General features: G+C 40.1%; 2 protein-coding genes across 5 annotated transcripts in view; one reads left to right on the top strand and one right to left on the bottom strand.

The window, feature by feature from the left end:
• Nucleotides 1-2,596, bottom strand: part of SDHA (succinate dehydrogenase complex flavoprotein subunit A) — a 45,890-nt gene extending 43,294 nt beyond the window's left edge. Inside the window, exon 1 of one of the 2 annotated variants that reach the window (XM_072605296.1) lies at nt 2,319-2,596. In XM_072605296.1, the coding sequence (XP_072461397.1) occupies nt 2,319-2,381 (63 nt within the window). In that variant the 5' untranslated portion in view covers nt 2,382-2,596. The remainder of the gene's footprint in view (nt 1-2,318) is intronic. The other variant, XM_072605297.1, reaches the window with a different exon arrangement.
• Nucleotides 2,597-2,618: 22 nt separating this feature from the next.
• CCDC127 (coiled-coil domain containing 127) lies at nt 2,619-18,337 on the top strand. Of its 3 annotated transcripts, none has more exons than XM_072605299.1 (3): nt 2,619-2,739; nt 8,435-8,565; nt 16,568-18,337. In XM_072605299.1, the coding sequence occupies exons 2-3, from the start codon at nt 8,445-8,447 to the stop codon at nt 17,227-17,229; spliced, it is 783 nt and encodes a 260-aa protein (XP_072461400.1). In that variant the 5' UTR covers nt 2,619-2,739; nt 8,435-8,444; the 3' UTR covers nt 17,230-18,337. The 3 variants fall into 3 exon arrangements, with proteins under 3 accessions (XP_072461400.1, XP_072461399.1, XP_072461401.1); XM_072605298.1 differs by lacking the exon at nt 2,619-2,739 and adding an exon at nt 3,205-3,298; XM_072605300.1 differs by lacking the exon at nt 2,619-2,739 and adding an exon at nt 4,932-4,951.
• Nucleotides 18,338-23,640: the final 5,303 nt, after the last annotated feature.

Here is a 23,640-nt window from a genome sequence, read left to right as displayed (position 1 = left end):
TACACTTATCCAGCCAGGCAAACTGGCAGTGCCATTCCTCCCAAACATTATAGCTTTTGTACAGGTTGTCCCTCAGGTTTGGAATACATTCCCTTCTCACCACCACCTCAAATATGAACTCATACATGAAGTTTTTCCTGATCCTCTCATTTGCTACTATCTCTCCATCTTTCCAAAAACTTGCCATATATTTTACGTATACATGTGTATACAAAGTGTCTCTCCCTACAAAATGTAAGCTCTATGAGGCCAGGTAATTTTTCATCTTTGTCTTTGTACTCCCAGCACCTAGCACTATGCTAGGTTAAATGCTTGATGATTGGTCACCTTTGTTGTCTATTTCTGTACAGTTTATCTCCAGTTTATCAATGTCCCTCCTAAAATGTGCTGTCCAGACATTAGGACTGATGAGGGCAGAGTACAACGGGGCCAGTCACTTCTTTATACTTGTAACTATACCTCTTTTAATGCAGTCAAATAAGATTACATATTATTATTTCATAATGATATTGTAATTCACTAACGCACCAGGATCATTTTCAAATGAATTACCGGTTACCTAAACTCCCCAATCTTGTAGAATCAAATTTGTTTTTTTGGAACCTGCGTCAAAGACTCTACATACATTCCTATTAAAATTCACCTTAATGGATTAGGCCCACAATTTTAATTTGTCAAGCTCTTTCTGGAATCTTACTCTGTCACACAGGGTGTTAACTGCCCCCTTCCAACACTGCGTCATCTATAAATATGACAAGGATACCTTTATTAAACACAAGAGAGAGATCCCTGGGAATACTTCACTGAAGACCTCCTTCCAAGTTATCTTCACCCATTTAGATGCTACTTTTTGGGGTCTGCTCATTCGATCAATTCCAAATCCACCTAAATGCACTAATTTCTAACCTACATCTGTCCAGCTTTTCAACAAAAATGTTAACAATCTTGAGTTTGAGATATCTTTCACAATTTAAATACCACCATTTATATCAACATATTACAGCAATATATTCCCCCATTACATAGTCAGCTCCTTCAAAATAGAAACTCTTTTGTTCTGCTTTTGTTTGCATCCCTGGAGCTTAAAACAGTTCCTGGCTCCTAGCAGACACTTAATGAATAATAAATACTTAATTGACTATGCAGGGTATTCCAAAAGTCTTTGTTCAACTTTAGGCTATTATAGCTTAAAACTGCTTCTGGGACACCTTACATTCTAAGTGACCCATCTGGGGTTTTCTTTGCAAAGATACTGGAGTGCTTTGCCAGGTCTTTTCTCCATCTCTTTTTACACGTGAGGAACTGAGGCAAACAAGGAAAGTGACTTGCCTGGGATCACACAGCTAGCGAGCACCTGAGGCAAAATTTGAACTCAGGAAGATGAGACTTCCTCACTCCCCGCCCAGCACACCACCTAGTTTCCCTCTAGCCACAGCTGACACTTAATAAATCAGAAATGCTTATTAACTATGTAGGGCATTCCAAGAGTCTTCGAGCCACTTTACGCTACTAAAGCTCAGAGCTGCCTTAAGACTTCTAGGACACATTGTATCCTCCTTGTTAAGATCACTTAGTAACCGCAAGCATTCTCAGAAAGGTTTACTTGAGCTTCCAAAAAGAAAAGATTCTGCGGTTTTCCCAAGAGTTACAGGAGACCTGAGGCTCTCAACAGCCTGCGAAACAGGCACTCAAACTGGGAAGGCTGGCGCCGCGCCACGGCGCAGGTTGCAAGGGCACAGGCAGCCTGGCTGTGAGGGCGGGAGGCACGTCCACAAGGCTACCACGGGGCCCGGGCGGAAGCTGCTGACCCCAACAGGTCCACGCCGCCGTAAATCCCAAGGCTCGGGGCCAAAAAGGGACGTCCAAGCCCTCGGCGCGGCCAGCCGGGTGTTCAGCCTTCTTTAGCCCCGGGTTGGCACCGCCAGCGTCCAGGACCCGGCACCCAGGCGGCGTTCGCTGGAGGCCCGGACTCTGCAGTCCTTCCCTGGCTGGCTGTCCCCGCCCCAGGGCCTGGCACTACCTCCCTCAGGGGCGGTGCCTGGCCCGCCCGCCTGCCTCGACCTTCATTAGGACTTTGGCTTCAGGTCTCCCCATCTCGGGCCGCCGCCCCCACAGCGCCACATCCCGGGGCCCCCTGGGACGCCCCTGCCCTGCTCCCCCGCCGGCCCTCGGCCTTCCCCTCGGGATGCTTCCCATCAGGGCCTGGAGGCTACGCTGGCTCCATCCCGATGGCTCTGGGGCGGCCGGCCCCTAGGGCCCCTGCAGTGCTGGACCCCGCCGGTCGCCTTCAGTCGCCAGGGGTCTTCCCGCGGACTCACCGCTCGCGTCAGAGCCAGCCTCCGGCCCAGCAGCAGGCGCGAAGCTACTCTAACTCCCGACATGTCTGCTCGCCCCAGCAGGAGATGATGGCCAGTGCGGGAACCTCCCACCACCACCGCTCACCAGTGCGGCTGCGCACCGAGGCCCCGCCCCCAAGGGGGGAGGAGCAGCCCCGAGGGAGCGCCCCCCTCCCAGCCGACCTTCAGAAGTTGGAGGGCAAACCCGCGGGAGGTGGAAGATAAGGGACTGAAGGGACCCAAACTCTCGCGGCTTTTTCTCGCGAGAGTCGTTCGCGTGCCTTTTCGACGCCGCCGCCGTGACCCCGCCGCAAGGTTTCGCTCGCAAGCTTCCTCAGACGTGCGGGCGGCCCTGGCGGCGGTGGTGAGCGAGGGGCCGCGGTCCCGGATCCTCGCTGCCCGGGTGAGTCCCTCCGCAGCCCGGGCAGCCCGCTTTCCCCCTTCCCTTAGCCCAGGCTGCCCCGACCTCCGAAGCTGCCGGGCGGGCGTAGGCCCTGCCCCGCGGGGAGCCAGGAAGCCGAGGGAGGCTTCCGGGCCGGGGTGACCGACCCACGTGCTGCTGCCCCAGACGCGGATTTGAAGGATTGGACCGGGGGTGGGACGCCCCACCCCCGTAAGCCCCGCGAGAAAGAAGAGGGGGTCGCTGCACCCCGTCTTCTCTTAGGGCCGAGGATTTTCAGCGTCCCTTGTCACACCGTATCCCACAACCTTTCAAATTCACTAACTTCCTACTTTGTGCCTAACTCGGAGCGGGAGTGGGGCAGAAGCCGGGCTGGGCACGGGTGACGGGGGGGGCGGGGAGTGCTGACCGTGCCACGCGAGTGAGTCCGCGCCCTCCTAGCGGAACCGCTCCGAGAGCCCCGAGGGAATCCGTGTGTTACCGAGCTGTCATCCATGCTTACAGTTAGGAGCTGACTCATGGGAGAGGAGTTTATAGGCAGTCTTTTTTATCTGGCCTGCAGGTGTGGAATGAGGGTTAGGAAGAGTCTCTTCCAGGAGGAGTCAAACTCAAAGTTATCGAGAGTATTGCTGCCCACGCCGCCCTGTTCTGCCCGGGTTTCAGTGGGTGAGGTGGTCTATGCTGACTGCCACAAGAGGGTACTGAGGCTAAAAGTGGGTCTGTGAGGTTAACGAAGTCCCGGAAGCGTTCTAGGTTTAGAGAGGGGCAATAAAGAAAGGCGCCCAGCCAGCCGCGTTGGGGGAAGACAAGTGGAGTGTTGAGACTTGAGCCTGTGTCGGAGTAATGGGAGATTCTTCAGAAACTACAACACGGATTTAGAGCAGGAAGAGACCATACAGTTCACCGTTCCAGGCAGACGGTGACATGTCCAAGGTCGCATAAGTGGCAGCCAGGATTTGAACCTGGGCCTTCTGGTGCCAAATCTCTTGCTTTCTCATTGTGCCATGTATCATCCAAAACTGATCAGTGGTCATATAGCATCACCAGGGGAATAGTTCTTTATAAAGGACAGGCTTTTATCAATCACCAAGTTAGGCACTGTGCTGAGTGCTGAAAATACAAAGAAAGGCAAAAACAACCACTTCTTTGTAGGAAAAAGGTGATGAAAGCTGTATGAGGAGAGATAAGGAGATAGATTTTAGAGTAGTTGTGGATAGGAATTAGCAATATTTAGCAGCAGGTTAGATATTGGATCTGAATGGTATTAAGAGCTGAAGATGTCTTCAAGTTTGCAGACCTTGCTGATGGCAGGATGATACCCTTAACAATAATAGGAAAATTAGGAAGAGGGCTGGGTCTTAGGAGAAGAGAATGAGTTTTCTTTTGGACATTTGAGTTTTAGGTTTCAGTGGGGCACTGGTAGAGTAGATGAGATTTGAGCTGAGTCTTGAAGGAATCCAGGAAAACTGAGTCGATGAGGAGGAAAAACATTTCAGGCATGGGGGACAGCCAGCGAGAAGGCACAGAAACAGGAAATGAAATGCAGCGTGTGAAGAACAGTAAGTTAGCCAGTGTAGCTGGATCATGGAGTATGTAAAGGGAGTAAAGTGTGTGTGTGTTTCTCCTTTGTTGCCAAAGAAGACCATGCCATCAGAGAAATAATAACATGACTTGTACTTGCCTTTGTTTTGAGTGAGGGAGGGCTGTGCAGGTCACCAGCCTCACTTCTTCTCCTGAGCCATCTGAATCCAGTGACCTGATATTTCTCAGGATGACTGGAGATGACCCAGGATGAGGCAATTGGGGTTAAGTGACTTGCCTGAGATCATGCAGCTTGTGAGTGTCAAGGTCTGAGGTGAGATTTGAACTCAGGTCCTCCTGACTCCTGCACTGGTGTTCTATCCACTGCACCACCTAGCTGGAAAGTGGATAGATAGTAAAGTGGGAGAACATTGGAAAGGGCCAGGTTGTGAAGAGTTTTGAATGCTAAAGAGAGGACTTTACATTTGATCCTGGAAGTAATAGGTAACCACTAGAGTTTATTCAGTAAGGGAGTGACATAATCGTACTTACATTTTGAAAACATTTCCTTAGCAAATGGATCCAGAATAGGTTGAAAAGGAGAGAGACTTGAGGCAAGATAGTTATTACAGTAGTTCTCAGAAAACTTGATGAGGGCCTGAGCAGCAGTTGTGGGACCAGAGTCGAGAAAGAGGTAAAAATGACATCATTTGGTAATGGATTGAATTTTGGGGATGACACTGAAGTTGTGGGCTCTAGTGACTGGGAGAATGATGGTGTCCATAGTAAAAGAAAAGTTCTGAGGAAGGGAAGATTTAGTGGGAGGAGAGATTATGAATTCTGTTTTGGATTTCTCCCTGAGTTTTCATGATATTGCTTTATCTTGGTTCTCTATTCATATCTCCTCCAGTGCCTTTCACAAGGTCCTTATCCCCTTCCCCACCATCTTCCACTGTCTTAGTGTACCCCAGGATTCTGCCTGAGGCCATCTCTTTGTCTATCTCTGTACTTTTGGTTATCTCACATCTCCTTGGATTGAACTATCTTCTGTGTAGATGACTCCCAAATCTACATTTCTAAGTCTTAGTTCCCCTGAATGCTAGTTCTGCATCTCTGGTAGCCATTACCACTCCAGGAGCTCATAGGTATCTCAACCTTAAAATGTCCAAAACAATTTATTATCTTTTCCCCTAAATATGCGCTTTCTTCCAACTTTGCAGTTGCTGTCCAGGGCACTACCATTCTTTTTGTCACCTAATTTGGCAACCTTGGAGTTTTCACTTTTATTTGCCATAATTTCCCCACCTGCCCCATCAGGTTGTTACCAAAATTTATTGATTCTTTATCTTCAAAGTCTGTCTCATCCATCTTCTCTCCACTCATACCAGACTACCTGAATTAGCTCAATTGAAAAGGCTCCATTAATATAAAATATGCTATTTCTGTATTGATCAAGTTCTCCCATTCACTTCATTCCTGTATTTGGTGGCAGATACATCTTCAAATCATGTAATGCACATGCTAGTAAAGAAGGAAAAGGAAGAACCTTACATAGAAAATTTATGTTCCCAAATGAAAATTATCGAAGGGCATTCTTTATAACTGATTGAGGTTACAGGATGTGCTGCCAATCATAGTCTTCATCCAGTGCAATTTGAGGGATGCATTCAGGGCAACTCACTTAAGATGACTTCCCAACTTTTTCCTTTTACGCAGAAAAGATTATTTTTGGTGTAAGATAAAGATATTCCTTTGAATTCAAGGGATCTGTTATTAGTGGGGAATCTAAGTGTGAAGTATTACATGGACTCCCAGATCTGTGTTTAGTGATCTTAGAGCATTGTCTTTAGTTGAAAGGGTGAAGGAGAATGAAAGGGAAAAGGAGAGAGAATCTTGACTCATCCTATGCCTACCTGCCTTTAAATTTGTACTCAGAGATAGGAGATTGTACTTTCTGGTCTTAGGTGGACTCTAAGAACTCTTGTACAAGTGGTCATGAACTCATACAAAAAACAAAGTTGCCAGTTGTTCATGGCCTGAATTTCCGATTTCTGAGCCGTAAAGTCTCCAGCCATAAAATATATTATAGATATAGTGAATAAGTTAACATTCACTCAGGGTCGTTTATTCAGTACTTTATATACTAGAAAGAAATGGCAAACCACTACTGTATCTTTGCCAACAAAATGCCAAGTGGGGTTATGAAGAGTCAGAAACAGCAACAGAGTATTTGTTCATCTTTGAACATTTTTTCAGCTGTGAGTTGGGTCATCAATTGCCATGGGCTAGAATAATCCCTGGGCAGCTAGGTGTCAAGGTGGATAGAGTGGCAGGCCTAGAGTCAGCAAGACTCTTCAAATCTGACCTCAGACACTTATTAACTGTATGATCTTGGGCAAGTCACTTAACCCTTTTTGCCTCAGTTTCCTCACCTGTAAAATGATCTGTAGAAGGAAATGTAAATCACTCCAGTATCATTGCCAAGAAAACCTCAAATGGGATCACAGAGAGGCTGGATATCACCAAATAACCCCAGCAAACATGTTTTTTGCCCCTCAGGCACTTTGTCCCATCCAAACTAGTCTAATTTATATTTTCATCACAGGACATTCTCTCTCCAGTCTCTGTGTGTGTGTAATTTTGCATTGGCTTTCCTCTCACACCTTGAATGCTCACCTTCATCTGTAGTAGGAAAACCCTAGTTCCCTTTAAGACTCAGCACAGGTCCCTAAAGGAGACCTTTCTTGACTCCCCCAGTTATTTCTGTGCCACCCCTCATCACTTTTTATGTGTTTTATATAGTCCATCAGTAAACATTTGCTTAGCACAAAGTGTGTGCCGGCCACTGTGCTAAGTAAACACTAGGGATAAAAAGGAAGGTTAAAGGATAGTCAAGGAGCTCACAGTTTAATGCAGGAGACTATACAAACTGTACAGATAAGCAATATAGAGGATACTTGGAAATTATCAATAGGGAGAAAGTCCTAGAATTAAAGGGGATTGGGAAATATGTCCTGTATTACTGTGAACATGTTGTATCCCATTCCTTTTAACCCCCATAACACCCGTAGAAGATAAATTCCTCAAAGGAACAACTTTCACTTTTGTATTTGTATCTCCTTGACAAACTAAATAATAAAGGTTTGGTTGTTTGAGACCCTAAGAGGAACAGGGAGGGCAGTACTACTTCACCCAGTAATCAGATTTTATAGTGAGAAAGATTCTCTCACCTAGAGATTGAGGTGAATGTTCAGGTTAGAGCTAAGAATATTATAAGAATATTTATCAGGAAATTGAATCTAGCAGCTAGGATAATGCTTTCCAGTCAATGTGAGCATTTTTTTGAAATGAAGAAATAGGAAAAATGTGGAAAAAAGTGAGGGCACATAAAGGGAGGGCAGAAGAAAAGTATTCTAGGTAAGAAACCCTCTTGTATTCCAGGGAATCCTACAGTATCTTTCTGCTTCAGATCCAGAAGTGAAGAGCATCAGGAGAACCCTCCAAGTTCTCCCAGTCTAGTCAAAACCAGCCTGGGCCAGACTCCTTGTATGGGGACAAGTAAGATGAAAGGCTAGCCCAAGGGGATAGATCAGCCCTGCTGGAGTCTCTGAAGAAACGATCTGGTCTCTTCTCTAGGAAAAGGGCCTTCCCCTGCTTTACAAGGCATCTCGCTTCCTAGTTTCCTCAGAGGGTATCAGGACAGGAAGATGCATTATCTTTTTTCTCCTTATAGTATGGGAACATTCTGACTGGTTTTCAGAGGAGGAATTGGGAATAGTTAGAGAAGAGAAGACATGGGGGATCATGATAACTATCTTTAAGGATTTGAAGGGCTATCCTGTGAATGAGGTATTAGGCTTTGTGATTCGTCCCCAGAAGGTAGAACTGGGAACAATGGATGGAATTGCATAAATAAATTTAGATTTTGTAAAAGGAAAAAAATATTCAACCATTAGAAAAGTATTTATTCAAAAGTAGAACAGATGCCTCAAGAGAAAAAGGATTCCTCATTAGTGGAAGTATTTGAGTAAAGTACAGATGATCACTTGTCAGTAATAATGTAGACAGATTTTTTTGTTAATATAAACATTGGACTAGATAATCAGTGAGGTGAGGTCCCTTCTAACTATGAAATTCTGTGATTCCCTCTTATAACAGTAATGTTATCTTTTTAAAGGTTTATCTCCATGAATAACTTAAATGACCCTCCACATTGGAATATCCGGCCTAATTCCAGGGCAGAGGGTGGTGATGGAAGCAGATGGAATTATGCTCTACTGGTTCCCATGCTGGGATTGGCAGCTTTTCGTAAGTTATATTTTTATAGTTTTTGGATTTTCTGGGTTAAAAGTTTTGTGTACTGCTTCAGTGAGAATTATTTTGGTTTTGAGCTCCTCTTTGGTTCTAAAGTAAAAGTGTGAGTGATGTTGATGGGGATGACAAATAACATGAACCTTTTAATATTTGGGCGACTTAACTAAAAGCTGCTTCATGAAACAATTCCTTTCTTCAAGGAGTTTACATTCTATTGGGAGGAAACACACATACACAGAAAAGTAAATACAAAATATATAAAAAGGACAATCCCCAAGGGAAGACAGTAGTAACTAGGGAATCAGAATTGAATTCTTGAGAAGGTAGGACTTGAGTTGAACTTTGAAGAGACTGAAGGATTTTGTGAAGCAAAGGTAAAGTGCGTATTCTAGGAATGGAGCTAGCTTTTTGTAAAGGCTCAAAGACAAAAGATAGGCTATAATTTATGGGGTGGTGTAAGCAAGCCAGGTTGGCTGGAACAGTAATATACAATAAGCCTACAAAGTTAGGCTGAATTGTGACTTCAGAGGACAGATGGTGAAGCATACCTCTTAGCAGAGGTAGCAGACTTGGTTCAGAATGAAGTATATATTTGTAGGTATGACCAATGTGTTGATTTATTTTACTTATTGTATTTAATTATTACAGTGGAGAGTTCTATGGTACAGATGAGAAGTTACAGTGTGGTGGTAAGAAAAAATCAGTGAAATATTTTAAGAGAGAAAATTAAATTTGAAAAATTAAAATGACTTTATATTGAAGGGCATCAGTAAGCATTTAAACACTGGAACTTCTACAGCAGTAGTCCTCAAGAGGTCATGAGGGCCTGAACAAGAGAATATACATTAGAAGGGGACAGCTACAAACATGACTTCACTTTGTAGCTGATTGAGTGTGAGGGATGAAGGAGGAGGAGGAATTGAGAGTACTCTAAGGTTGCATTTTGGAGGAACTTGAGAAAAGATGATTCCCTCCTTTGGGAATAGTTCCTCTGAATTCATAAGAATACTTTGTCCCATTCTTAGGATGTTTATTACATTCTGCCTTATCTTGTCACTCAACAATTCAATTCAATAGCCATTAAGCTTTAATAATAATATTAAATTATTTGTAATATTCTTACTATTTATAATGTTGTTCTGATACTTACTATATAGCAGGCAAGGCTGCCAGATAAGACAATGTGAAATCAAGAGGGCAGAGAAAAAGATAGAGAACTGGACATGGGCTTCCAATTTTCAAGGATTTATTCATCACAAAGCTTCAACTACCCTGTCACTCACTGTGTTCCTTTGGGGCATGCTTGTTGAATTGGTTTTATTCATTAATTCAGCAAATATTTATTAGGTAACTGTTTTCTGTAGAGTACCATTTTAGGTGAGGAAAAAAATACAAGGTTTAGCTAAGATGTGTTTTTGCCTTTTGGGAGTTTATAATAGGGGAGTAAGATACAAATATAGGTGACTATAATACACAAGATTGCATAGTTGCATGTGCTGCAGGAAGTTCATAGAAGAAGAATTTTTTATTGCTCAGGGAGGACTTGATGGTGGAAGTGGCATTTTATATGGATTTAAAGGCTGTGTAGAAATTTAGTAAGTGAAGAGAAGGGTATTTCAGGCATAGAGAACTGTATGAGCAACTGTGGGATTTTACAGTGCTTTTTTTGGAATTAATGCAAAGAGCTTATGAGAACAAAATAAGACTGGAAAACTTGTGAAGGGCATGTTACAAAGGAGTTTAAGCTTTATTTGGTGAGCATTATGGAAAAGACTTTTGAGCAGATTAGTAGAAAAATTATATGGTAGTGGTTTAAGAAGGGATGGTAGAGTCAGTTGTCATATTCCTATTAAGTGGTCGTAAGCATCTGTAGTAAGGGGGTGGCAGTGGGCATAGAAAGGAAGGGACAACAGTAGGAGGTATTGGTGTAAGTAGGATTGACAGGGTTTGGGTAATATTAAGTATGAGAGATGAGGAAGAAGGGAGAAAAGCCAAAGATAGCTTTAGTATTCTCTTCATTGTAGATTGAGTGAATTGTGGTGATACTGCCAGAAATGGTGAAATCAGAAGAATAGTCTTTTGTAGAAAGAAAACAAGTTCAGCTTTGGCAGTGTTGAGTTTGAGGACTTTGGACGCTCAGGTTGAGATGTCCTGCTTGGATGAATAATTACAAAGGACAGTGAGTGCCACTTGTGACTGTGGCTGATTTCATAGCACTGAAAATGTGAACCATGATTCCTTTTGGATCTCCTATTGTGGTCAGGATAGGGAGAGGGCTTGTTGTTTGAGCAGAGGAAAAATGAACTGCATTTTTACCTAATAGATAAAACTCTCATGTTCTCTACGAGTGCATTCATAGAAACATTCTGATTCCTCAGGGTGTTAAGTCCATGTCTCCCCAGTTTTGGAAAAACTAGAATCATGAAATTAGTGTGATTAACAATGTCCTAAGTTGTACAGTCATAGAGTCCCTAGGATTTAGAGCTAGAAAAACATTAGATATTAATTAGTCTAACTCCTTCATCTTAAAGATGAAGAAAAGGAGGCCCAGAGAGGTCAAGTGGCATGTCCAAGACAACTTGGGTAGTAAGGTAGTTAATAAGTAGCAGAGTCAACATTTGAACTCAGGGTTCTTTCATTTCAAACCAGTGCTCTTTGCAGTTATTCTCATATTATAATTTGTATTTCTCCTGGGATAACTATCTAATAAATCTAACAATTGGTAAGATTGCCATAATATTTATAATAATATATATATAATAATATAATTTATATAAATTTAATATGCCCTTTTGCCATAATATTTATAAAAGGGGGAAATGAAGGTAATAATTACTTTGCAGATAATAATGTTTTGTGGTAGAGTTTGTGGCTCTGCAGTCACAGGGCTTAGGTCCAAACACTTCCTCTGATATTTTAATTACTGTGTGATGTTGGGCAAGTCACTTAATTCTTTGGGCCTCGGTGGTTTCATCTGTAAAATGAGGAAGTTGCACTGAGGGCAAGATGGTTTCTGAAGTCTGCTTTAACTCTAGATCCCACCCCAGGATTATACTCAGTTTTTCTGTGTATTTGATGCTTGGAGGCTGGTGACCTTGCGCAGCTCTCCCTCACTCAAAACAAAGTCAGGTGCAAGTCGTGTCATCTTTTCTCTGATGTCATAAAATGAAGGATGAACATAAGCTCTGAGTAGACCAAACTACCTGAATGGGGACCCAGCTAGCTGGGGAACTCAGCTCATCCTCTTCCTTCTGTCTCTCCCTCCCCTTCCTTCTCTTTTGGATGGTCAGAGGATGCCCAGTTAACTTGGGCTTTATTGGCTAAGATTCCTTCCTTCCTTCTTTCCTTCCTTTCTTGTCTTTCCCAAAACCTCAGACTCAGTGTACTCTGAAGCCCATAGATTGGACAACAATAGGTCCCTGCCAAAGTTGTCCACTTAATGGCTGGAGCTTTCTGGCTTAGAGTGATTATTAATAGTAACTGTTGCTGTTTCCCTCCACCTTGATTTAGTTATTTTTTTCCTTTGCTCATTAAAGGGGCCATTCCCTGACTACTTCTTAAAGAGCCCTATTCACTAAATGGATGTTACCTCACTCTATGTGAGTACCTGATAGGTAAAAGGCCAAGGTCTCCCATTGCATCCTGGGCCTTCTCCAGTCATCCTGATGAATATGTGGTCACTGGATGTAGAAGACTCAGGAGGAAAAAATGAGTCTGGTGACCTTGCACAGCCCTCCTCACTCAAAACAAAGTCAAATGCAAGTCATGTCATCATTTCTCTTATATCATCGTCTTCTTCAAAAACAAAGGATGACATTGAGGAGCCAAGATGGTGGAGTAGAAAGATGCACATATGTTTAGCTCTTACCCCACAGCCCATAAAATACCTGTAAAGAAGAACTCTCAACAAATTCTAGAGCAGCAGAAGCCACAAAACAATGGAGTGGAGGAGATTTCTGTCCCAGAGAGACCTGAAAGACCGACAGGAAAGGTCTGTCATGCACTGGACACAGAGCAGAGCTCAGCCCTGCCTTGGCCATGCGGCACCGAAAGGAGCAGATCTGAGCAGGCTTCGGGGACAGAATCTCCAGGAGCAGCACAGATCCCTGAACCCACAAGCGCCAAAGGTCAGCGAAAAGGTCTTTTCGGCTAGCCGAGAGGGGAGCAAGGTGTCCCCATAACTCAGACCTCCTCAGGTGGCAGCAGTAGAGGCAGCAGTGGATGGGCTCCCAAAGCAGGCAGTAGCACCCATTCATTGTTGAAGGTCTCATCAGAAAGCCCCTGAGGGAACTGAACCCTGGGTAGCAGCCCTGCCCCTGCCTAAAGGCCCTGAGGCTTGGGAGCAGCTCATCTGAATCTCAGCCCCCAAGTTCTGGCTTGGAAGAACTGAAGGTGAGGTGGTTGTGGAGAGGAAACTCAGAAGTCAAGTAACTGGCTGGGAAAATGCCCAAAAAAGGGAAAAAAAATAAGACCATAGGAGGTTACTTTCTTGGGGAACAAGTATCTTCCCATCCTTTCAGATGAGGAAGAACAAGGCATACTGTCCCAAGAAGTCAAGGCCTCTGCCTCCAAAGGGAACTTAAACTGAGCTCAGGCAATAGAAGACCTTAAAAAACAAGTTAGCAGCTTACTAAAGGAGAACCAAAAAAATGCTGAGGAAAATAACAACTTTAAAAAGAGACTAACTCAATTGGAAAAAGAGGTTCAAAAAGCCAACAAGGAGAAGGAGGTTTTAAAAAGCAGAATTACCCAAATGGAGGAGAAGGTTCAAAAGCTCACTGAACAAAGTAATTCGTTGAAAGAGAGAATTGAGTTCAGGGAAACAAATGACTTTGAGTTAAACCAAGCAGTTAGTAAACAAAACCAAAAATTTGAAAAAATAGAAGATAATGTGAAACAACTCATTGGAAAAACAACTTACCTGGAAAATAGATCCAGGAGAAATAATTTAAAAATTATAGGACTATCTGAAAGCCATGATCAAAAAAGAGCCTAGACATTATCTTACATGAAATTATCAAGGAAAACTGCCCTGATGTTATAGAATCTGAGGGCAAAATAAATATGGAAAGAATTCACTGATCACCTCCTGAAAGAGATCCAAACGGAGAAACTCCTAGGAATATTGTGGCCAAATTTCAGAGTTCCCAGATCAAGGAGAAAATACTGCAAGCAGCTAGAAAGAAACAATTTGAGTACTATGGAAATACAATCAGGATAACACAGGATCTGGGAGCTTCAACATTAAGGGATCAAAGGCCTTGGAATGAGATATTTCAGAAGTCAAAGGAACTGGGATTGAAACCAAGAATCACCACCCAGCAAATCTGAATATAATACTTCAAGGGAAAAAATGGTCATTCAATGATATATATGACTTTCAATCATTCATGTTGAGGAAAAGACCAGATATGTATAGAAAAATTTGACTTTCCAAGACAAGAATCAAAAGAAGCATGTAAAGGTAAACAGGAAAGAAAAATCATAAAAGACTCTCTAAAGCTGAACTGCTTACATTACTACATGGAAAGAAAATATTTTTAACTCTTGAATCTTTTCTCAGTATTTGGGTAGATGGAGAGATTGTACATACACACACATACACATAGATAGATAGATAGAGAATACAGGATGTGTTTTATCAGAAGAGATGATATCCACACAAAAAAATAAAATAAAATAAAAAATTGAGAGGTGAAGGAGGAAAATTCCGGGAAGAGAAAGGGAGAAATGGAACGGGGCAGGCTATAACTCATAAAAGAGATAAGAAAAATCTTATTCAGTGGAAGAGATAAGGGAGAAGGGGAGAGGGGGGAAAATAAAGCTACTTTCTCCACATGTGGCTGAAGGAGGGAATAACATGCTCACTAAATTTGATATGAAAATTTACATCACACCACAGGAAAGTAGGAGAGGTGGCAAGTGAGGTGAGGGGATTGTTAGAAGGGAGGGCAAATGGGAGAAGGGAGCCACTAGAAATAAACACTTTCTAGAAGGGACAAGATCAATTGTAGGGGGAAAAAATAAGGGGAAATAGAGTAGGACAGAGGGCAATATAATTTGTACTACACAGCATGATTATTATGGAAGTCTTTTGCAAAAGAACACATATTTAGTATGTATTGAATTACTTCCCTTCTCAGTGGGACTGGGGAGGGAGAGAAGTTGGAATTCAAAGTATTAGAAACAAACGTTGAGAATTTTTATTGCATATAATTGGGAAATAAGAACTACAGGTATAGAAACTTATCTTGCCCTACAAGAAAAGAGAGAAGATGGGGATAAGGGAAGAGTGGGGTGTGATAGAAGGGAGGGTACATTGAGGGAAGGAGTAATCAGAATGCAAGGTATTAGGAAGCAGGGGGAGGGGAGTGATGGGGAGAAAAAGCAATTAGTATTAAAACAAGTGACTGAATTAATTACTGAGAATAAATGACATCTTTAGTTTGGAGGAAAGAATTTCAGTCTAAATTTCCTAGAGGAAGGTAACCTTGGGTAAAATTTGGCATTGATGGAAAAGTTAAGGTTTTAATGGTAAATTTGATTTTATGATTGCTACTTAATCAGAAACTAGAACATGTATAGAAAGGCATGTAAGCCACTTAAGACTTGCCTCAAAAGATATTCCTTAGCCAAAGTGAAATTATAATCATATTTGAAACCTGATTTTTGGAACTTGCCATTTTTAGATGCTATGGGACTATTAAGTGACTGTTCTTCTGAGTCTAACTCCAGGTATGGGTAGCAAAAAAGGCAATCTGAGCCTCCAGCCCATGATGTCACTAAGCTGGTGAGATGCTGGTATGAACTGCAAAAGGTGATCTCATGGGAAGGGTGGGAGAGCAGCTGTTCAGCCTGGGTTGAAGTAGGATTCTCCTGACTCAGTTTCCCCACTGACACCTGGCAGACCTTAAGCCTGACTGAATGCAAGTGGATAATCTAATCTTGCCTGGAACTGACATTAAGTTGGAGAGATAATGTATCCCTGCAGTGTCTCTACTCTTGGTGGCAATTTCCTGTAGTCAAAAGGTTTGCAAGCTTAATACCAGATCTATTCAATTATAGATTATTGGTAGAGGAAAATCCGAGGTTAAGTCTAAAATTAAGCTATTAGGCATAGGACGTTAGACCAACAACAATAAGTTAGGGGCCTTTAATTCTTAGTAATACTGTGGAGACAAATAGGTCAAGAGCTTGTGAAGTTAGCAACTTAAATATTATTTGTGTCTCAGTTGGATAACGTTTAAAAAAAAAAGATTCTTTTGTGGTCCATATTGTAAATGCTTTAAAAAGAAGTATCACCTGACCAAAAGTTTGAATTGTTTTATCTATTATAAACTGTGTTAAAAAATGAAAAATAAAAATTTAAAAAAATTAAAAAAACAAACAAAGAGGATGAACACAGGATCTATACTATCATCTCAGAGCCCAGTCATCCCGAACTTTGCTTTGGTTTCAGTGGCCACAGCTGGGTTGATTGTATTAGGATGAATTTGAATTAGGTAGTAATCAGCTGCCCATGAACAGAAATCAGTAATAACCTGGTCATGTTGTTTTTTAATATCTTGTCTGTTTTATGTTGGAGCCAATGTAACCAACTGAGTGGTAGTAGCATCTGGAGTAAAAGTAAACAGTGGCAAACAGCTAAATTCCATTTATATTTCTTCCCTCAGCACAACAAAGCAAAACAAAACAAAAAACCCCAAACCAGACAAACTTCTTAGGTAGACTAATAGGAAATTTGCCTATTTGCATTGTCATGTCATAGTCATGAAGGGCAAAGAGCCTCTGCATTGCATATAAAATGTACATTCTGTATGTTACAATTTAGCACAAATCCCTTTCTTATATGAACACCTCAAATCTTCAGCTTTTGTTGAAATACCATCCTGTTGGGTTCTACTTTTTGATGAACGTTACTTTCTTTAAGAAAATTTCATAATTTTAGCACTAACTTTTCATATTTTTGTCTTTTTGCTTTTTTTTTTAATCTTAGGTTGGATTTGGTCTAGAGAGTCTCAAAAAGAAATAGAAAAAGAAAGAAAAGCCTACCAACAAAAAACAATTGCTTTCCAACAGGATCTTGAAGCTAAATACCGTGATATTATCTCAGAAAACCGTCGTGCAGTGGCTCGTTTATCTGTGGAGCTGGAAAAGGAACATAATAGGACAACTGGCTATCGTGAAGCTCTCATCTCTCAGGGTCGGAAACTAGTAGAAGAAAGGAAACTTCTGGAACAAGAACGTGCACAGGTAATGCAAGAAAAGCAGCAACTACAACCTTTGAAAAGTGTGTATCAACATTGCTTGAAAAAGGAAGAAAATTGGCAAAAAAGGGCTGCCCTTTTGCTGAAAGAATTTGAAGAAGCGCTTATAGAGCGACAGAATATCTACTGTAGTCTGGTTCTTCCTCGGACCAAGCGCCTAGAAATTGAGAAAAGCTTGCTAGTTCGAGCATCCATTGATCCAGTTGCTGCTGATCTAGAGATGGTATCTGGTTTAACAGATATATTTAAGCATGACACATTTTGTGGAGATATGTGGAATTCCAACAAACGTCAGAATGGGAAGCTCATGTGGCTTTATCTCAAATACTGGGAATTAGCTGTTGAATTGAACAAATTTAAGAGAGTGGAGAAATCCATCTTAGAAGAATAAGAAAAACATGCTTCTCTTATTGACTGAATGGAGTAAGATCAAACTGACATTCTGGGGTTCTGGTTTTCCCAATATCTTTTCTTTTTTCACTCCTGCTGTTACCACATATACTGCCATTGAAGCAGAATGTCTCCCTAGCTGTGGATTAGCTGGCATGCTAGTTGCCAACTTTTAAAAGTAGTTGCATTTTACCTTTCCTTACCTGAGGAGGCAGCAGGTTAACTCTACCGTACTTGGCTTACAGCTGTTAAAAAAGATACAGAGTCTCTGAAGCTTCTCCTGTGCCCCTGATATTTTTAAATAACAGAACACTATTATATTGTCCTACCACCAAATTAGCTTTGGGAAAGAATTATAGTCTATTTTTTTCATTCCCTTAAAAATTATGGTTTCCCTTGAACCATTTAATCTTATAGCATACTTTTCCCCCAAAATGAAATCTAAAAATTGTCAGATTATATGCAGAATGGTATTGTAGTTGACAGTGCAGAATAGTGCTATTTATCATATTAACACAGCTGTATCAGGTTACTTAAACTTTCCAATGTTTCTTGCATCCAAATTTATGCAATATTAAATGAGATTCGGATTGTTTGTATTCATTATGCAAATTTTAGTTACATCATTAGTGTTACATGGCAATTAGTACTAGCATGAACTGTCAAAAAAATAATCCTTTAAGACTATTAATCATACTCTACATGTAGAGCACTTTATGCTTTATGAAACATTTTCCTCATATTTCTGTAACATCCCCACAACAACTCCATCAGGACAGATATTATTCTTATTTTATATATAAAGAAATAGACTCAGGAAGGTTATTGAATCTCAGATAGCATGGTTAGTAAATGGCAGAGCCAGAGACCCAATTGATACTCTTTTATTCGAGCATGTTTCCTATCCAAATGGGGTAAATAAAAGAAACTGTATAATATGAATTATTACTTAAATTCATATTTAGAGTAATGCTTCCTTGAAGAGCAACAGGAGGGCTATTAACATGTTCTACAAGTGTGACCTGGTCACACAATGACTTGGTTTAACTTGGTGTTCTCTCTCTTGGTGTTCAGTATCAAAATCAAATTAAACTGTTATTATTAGCTTCCTCTTCATCGGTTTTGTTTTTATCAAGTTTAGCACAAGGGGAGGAAAAATAAGATTACCAAAGTTTTTCACTATGCACATTTCTAGAATGGTATATAGAACTCTGGGTAAGCATTACATTCAAGTTTGCTTTGGGAAAAAATAGCTTTCCAAATGACTTACTGCTTTTTGTTTCCCTGGGTGCTCATAGTCTCACTTGTCTACAGAGTTGGATCACTTTACCATCACTAAGCATAAGGTTGAGTATGAAAAAGATGTCTGAGTAGATATTACCCAAGAATTTCTCCATAATCTTATGTATTTCCTATAGTTTTATATCTGAGACTCTCTAGTCAATAATTCCATTGATTAGCCATTTAACCTTAAACAAGTCAATTAGAAACCCAGACTCTGATTTTGAAGGTACACTAAAGGTCATCTAGTTCATTCCATCTTATCAATTTATCCTCACTTCAATAAATGAAGAAAATTAGCCTTTAGTTTTTCATTTTGTTAGATGATACAGAGTGGTTTTTTAATCCTATGCTATCTTCCTTCAATTCTTCCCTTCCCAAAATCTAGCTATGCTCATGCAGTGCAAATTAATTTAGGTATGAGCCCAAATAAAACAAAATCAACAATAAAATCGGTTAGGAACTAATGTATGCTTCTACACAAAAAATTTCAGTAGTATCTTCCATTCTCAGAAATAACTTAGATTTTTCTTTGCCCCTGCTGCGCTACCGTGATTAATTGAGAATTAACATTATTTTTCTGATTGTCTGTGAAGAATGAGATATCTGTATGATCCAATAAAAATAAGAGTATGTGATATGAACATTTTCATTAGTAAAGAAGAAAATAATAGTGGACCAAATACTACTTTTGTAGTCTTTTTTTTTTTTTGCAAAAACTAAATGGCATTAATAAGGGCTATACATTAAAACTTTGGTGAATTTGATCCTGAGAGTTGTGACAATGATCAGTGAAATAGAATATAGAGAAATTTAGCAGAATATATATAGAATATATAGACCCTTCTTGTAGCTCTGGGGGGAAGATTGGAACCAGGGATAGCTCAAGACTTTTGAGTCGGAAGTGCTGCTGGCATGCTAGAGACAGGATAATAAATTATCAAAATGAGGAAAATGAATAGCCTTGAATAGGAATAGGAGAGAGGGAACTAGATATCACAGCATGTGATGTTTGATTGTTTTAAAGTCAGGAGGTTTTGGGATAGATTATATGCATATAGAGTGATGGTAAGTTTTTTTTGGTTTAGACTTTTCTAACTTTCCCATTGTAAAAGTGCCTCTTTCAGGATGTTTTAATGATTTTAAAGGGGTGAGCACCAGGATTAATGTCTTGATATTTGCAAAAATAAAATGAAAAGTAGATAATAATTCTGTAGAGTTATATAATTTTTTCCCCATATTACATTTTTGCCCTTGAATTGTTTTTCCCAAATTCTTTGTCAGTTAGGAATGGTAAATACAAGTGTTCCAATTAAAATTCAATAGGAGTGGAAAAAACTGCAAATATACCTTCTGATGTCACATACTGTAGGGGAAATACTCATAAGAACATTAGTTGTAGTCCTAAAGCACTGGTATTTTTCTTCTTGAAGTGTGGCTAATTAAAACGTGTGAATTATTTTTATTCTTTGTCAATTATTCTCTTTCTGTGTGTGCTTCTTTTTATTTGATTGCTTAGTAGTTCTAAGATATTCTGATATTCTCAGTTGAAAAGCAAGGTCAAGGAAAAAGTGTTTTTCCAGCTCGGTGTGAATATTTTGATTGACATTGCTTGAAATTTACATCTATGATAAATGTCTCCTGAATTTACCATCTTCTCTTTGATACTGCTACTACCATTACCGTAATTCAGTTTCTTATTATATCTTGCCTGGATTATTTTAGTGATTTCCTAACCAGACTCCTTACCTCTCAGTAAAAAACTACACATCTTACACCTATAGTTTCAGCTGCTCAGTGCCAAAAACAGTGCCAACTCCATGACCTTGAACTCTGAAATTCTCTCTGATCATAATCTCCTTTCCTTTTACCTTTCTCCCTGCCTCCTAAATATATTCTTCAGCTCCACCATTTTTCTGATTCTTCCATCCTTCACTGTTCTCCCTAGTCTATTGCACTGAATTCACTTTCTTCCCTTTCTCTTGGCCCTCTAGTAAACCAGTTCAGCTATGCATTGTCCACCCTTAAATACCTTGTCTACTTATCCTGCAGTTTAACAATAAAAGCTCTTCAGAAGCTCTTTACTGCCTTGAGTGGACTGGGAAGAAGAGGGGCTAGTTTGCTCAGTGATAGGCTACTGGATCTGGAATCAGAAAGATCTGAGTTATTCCTACTAGCAAGTGTCCCTGAGCAAGTCTTTCAACCCTCTGCCTCAGTTCCTTTATCTGTAAAATGGGGATAAAACCTCTGGATTGTTGTGAGAATAAAATGAGACAATATTTTTAAGCTTTTTCTAAGCCTTAAAGCACTGTATAAATGATAGCTGTTCACTTTCACTAGAGTCCTTAAAATATATATGTATGCGTGTACACACACATATGTATATTTGCAGTTCAGCATTTCTCTCCCTAACCCATTTGGGGAAAAAAAACAAACCTTGAAAGAAATACATATAGTCAAGGAAAGCATTTTATAATGGTTATATAAAAATGCCTTACTCTTCATCTTGAATCCACCACCTCTGAGTTGCAAAAGAGTGTAACAGCAAGCCCTCTAGCATGCCCAGGATAACCTGTTAGCACAGGTTTTTTGATCTGCTTTTCTAAAAGGAAAGCAAACTTTTGAGGGAGTCAAGAATCTTTTTTAATTACATTCAAAAGAGAGAAAATACAAGCAGCAAAATAAAGACCAATAGACAGGGCTTCCAACTGTCTGACCATAAGCAATACATAAACCACAGGTCAACAGACAGATCCACCTGTCTGAACCTTACATACATACATAGTTACCAAAAAGAGAAGCACCAACATCTGGGTTTTCAAAGCCCGTGGACACCTTAACAGCTACCCAGAGACGACTCTGGCCAAATCACACAAACACTCTTCCAATGAGTGAGTCCCAAAGCAAAACCTCACCTCATAAGATATATATATATATATATATATATATATATATATATATATATATATATATATATATGCAGAGAGAGAGGGCGAGCCAGAAGGTATCACAACCCACTTGCTAAGCAAGTTTCCATTAATGGGCTCCACGTGAGTCCTATTAAATGGGCAGGGAACATCTTAAATCCCATTAATGTTGCGTATAGTTAGCATTCTTCATTTGCTGATCTGCTGGAATTATGGTTGATGGTTAAATTGACCAGAATTCCTTAATATTTCAAAATTGTCTTTACAATATTGTTGTGATGTCACTAATTGTTATAAATTACAGTCTTATTCTTGTATGTTATTCTGATTCAGCTCACTTCATACTGCATCAGTTTCAATAAGTTTTCCCAGGTTTCTCTTAAACCATCCTTTTCATAATTTTTTATAGCAAAATAGTTTTTCATTAATTCTTATGTCATAATTTATTCAGCCATTCCCTGATTGGCAGGCACCTCCTCAGTTTCCAGTTCTTGGTCTGTACATTAAGCTGATATAAATATTTTTGTACATATGTATGTTCTTTTCCTCTTTAGTCTTAGAAATGTAGGCCTAGTGGAGGTATTGCTATGTCAGAGGATAGGCATAGTTTAGTAACTTTTTGGGCAGTTCCAACATTGCTTTCCAGCATGGCTGGACCAAGTCACAGCTTCACCATCAGTATACTAGTACACTCTATCCCCTGCAACATTTATCATTTTATTTTTTTGTCAGTTCTGCCAATCTGAGGAGTATGAGGTGGAAACTCAGTTATTTTAATTTGTATTTTAGTGTTTTGGAGGATTTTTTTCATATTTCTCTTGGTAGCATGGATTTCTGGCTTTGAAAACTGCTTTTTTATGTTTTGACAATTTATCTATCAATTGGGAAATGCCTCTTGTTTTTATAAATTTGAATAAGTTCCATATGTAGATAGATAGATAGATAGATAGATAGATAGATAGATAGATAGATAGATAGATAGATGTATATATCTACATATATCTTGGAAATGAGACTTTTATCAGAGAAATTTGTCGTAAAGATGTATTTGTAGTTGACTTTACCTTTTAAGTTACATTCAAACTATACCCTTTTTTTAAACTTTATTTTTTTCAATGAATAAATCTCTTATCTTCTCACCCTTCCATTTCTTCCCCTGTCTCAATCCATACAAAAGGTTCCCAAACCTGTTTGGCCTACGGCCCCCATTAAAAATATAAATTCTTCAGTGCCCCCTGGGAGCATTATTTTAACTAACAGCTTTTTTTAAATTTGTGATATTTCAAAACATATAAAATATATTTTTTTAAAATGATACTTCTTTAATAATTTATTGTAAATTTGTGATTTTTTTCCTGCATTGAAATTTTGATGATACAATATTGCGTTATGTGACTATATATAGTATTATATTCCTAGTGATACATGCTGGTCTTCCTGACGGTACCCCACAAGCTAACCTGCCAGCACTTACTTGTTAAGGCCTGTTGGTAGACTTAACCACTGATGGGTTACAACTTGCATTTTGTGTGTTTATTTGGAAAATAATGTAATCAGTACACCATTAACTCTGATACACAACAGATGAAACATATATGAATGGTTTTTTAAAATTTTTCTATCTTCTTTCCTTATGCTCTCACTGCCTCCTTGTTTTTTTACTCAACACCCTCCAATTGCATCCAAAGCTACTACCCACCCCCATTGTTCCAGCACCCCCCAGAATCTATGAATTTTACCCTGTGTCGTATCACCTCTGTCTGGAGGTGGTAGCATATTTAATCATGAGTCCTTTGGAATTGTGATTGGTCATTGTGTTGATCTCTTTTCTCACTCCCTTTTTTATAAAGAAGAGAGAGGTGAGAAAGGTATAGCTTAGCTCCAGTGCTGTAGATTTAATGCTCTCTGCTGCTCCCATGTTGCTTTTTCCCCTCAACTAGAATTCAATCACAGGTTTTTTTCCTATCTTTTCTGACTCTTTGAGATCCTTCAGAGTTTATTTTGCTTAGGACTAATCCTTCCCTTAATCTGCTCTTCCTCTGGTTCCTTCCTTTTTCTTCTCTTTCTTGAATTTCCATGTTGAGTGAAATGTATTTCTGCGCCCAAATGTGTATGTGTGAAAAAAGGCTAGATATTGTAGATGGATTAGGGCAGCTAGGTGGTGCAGTGGATACAGTGCCAGGCCTGGAGTCAGGAACACTCAT

Source organism: Notamacropus eugenii, chromosome 4 (assembly GCF_028372415.1).
Source record: "Notamacropus eugenii isolate mMacEug1 chromosome 4, mMacEug1.pri_v2, whole genome shotgun sequence".
Lineage (NCBI taxonomy): Eukaryota > Metazoa > Chordata > Mammalia > Diprotodontia > Macropodidae > Notamacropus > Notamacropus eugenii.
Note: the sequence above shows the minus strand (reverse complement) of the source record. Positions and strands in the feature narration are given on the sequence as shown.

Excerpts from the sequence above, each read along its gene's own strand:
- CCDC127 (XM_072605298.1), top strand. The coding sequence starts at position 3,255 with ATGGGAGAGGAGTTTATAGGCAGTCTTTTTTATCTGGCCTGCAG. Across the intron at positions 3,299-8,434 it reads CTTTTTTATCTGGCCTGCAG|GTTTATCTCCATGAATAACT; the intron begins GTGTGGAATGAG and ends ATCTTTTTAAAG. Across the intron at positions 8,566-16,567 it reads GCTGGGATTGGCAGCTTTTC|GTTGGATTTGGTCTAGAGAG; the intron begins GTAAGTTATATT and ends TTTTAATCTTAG.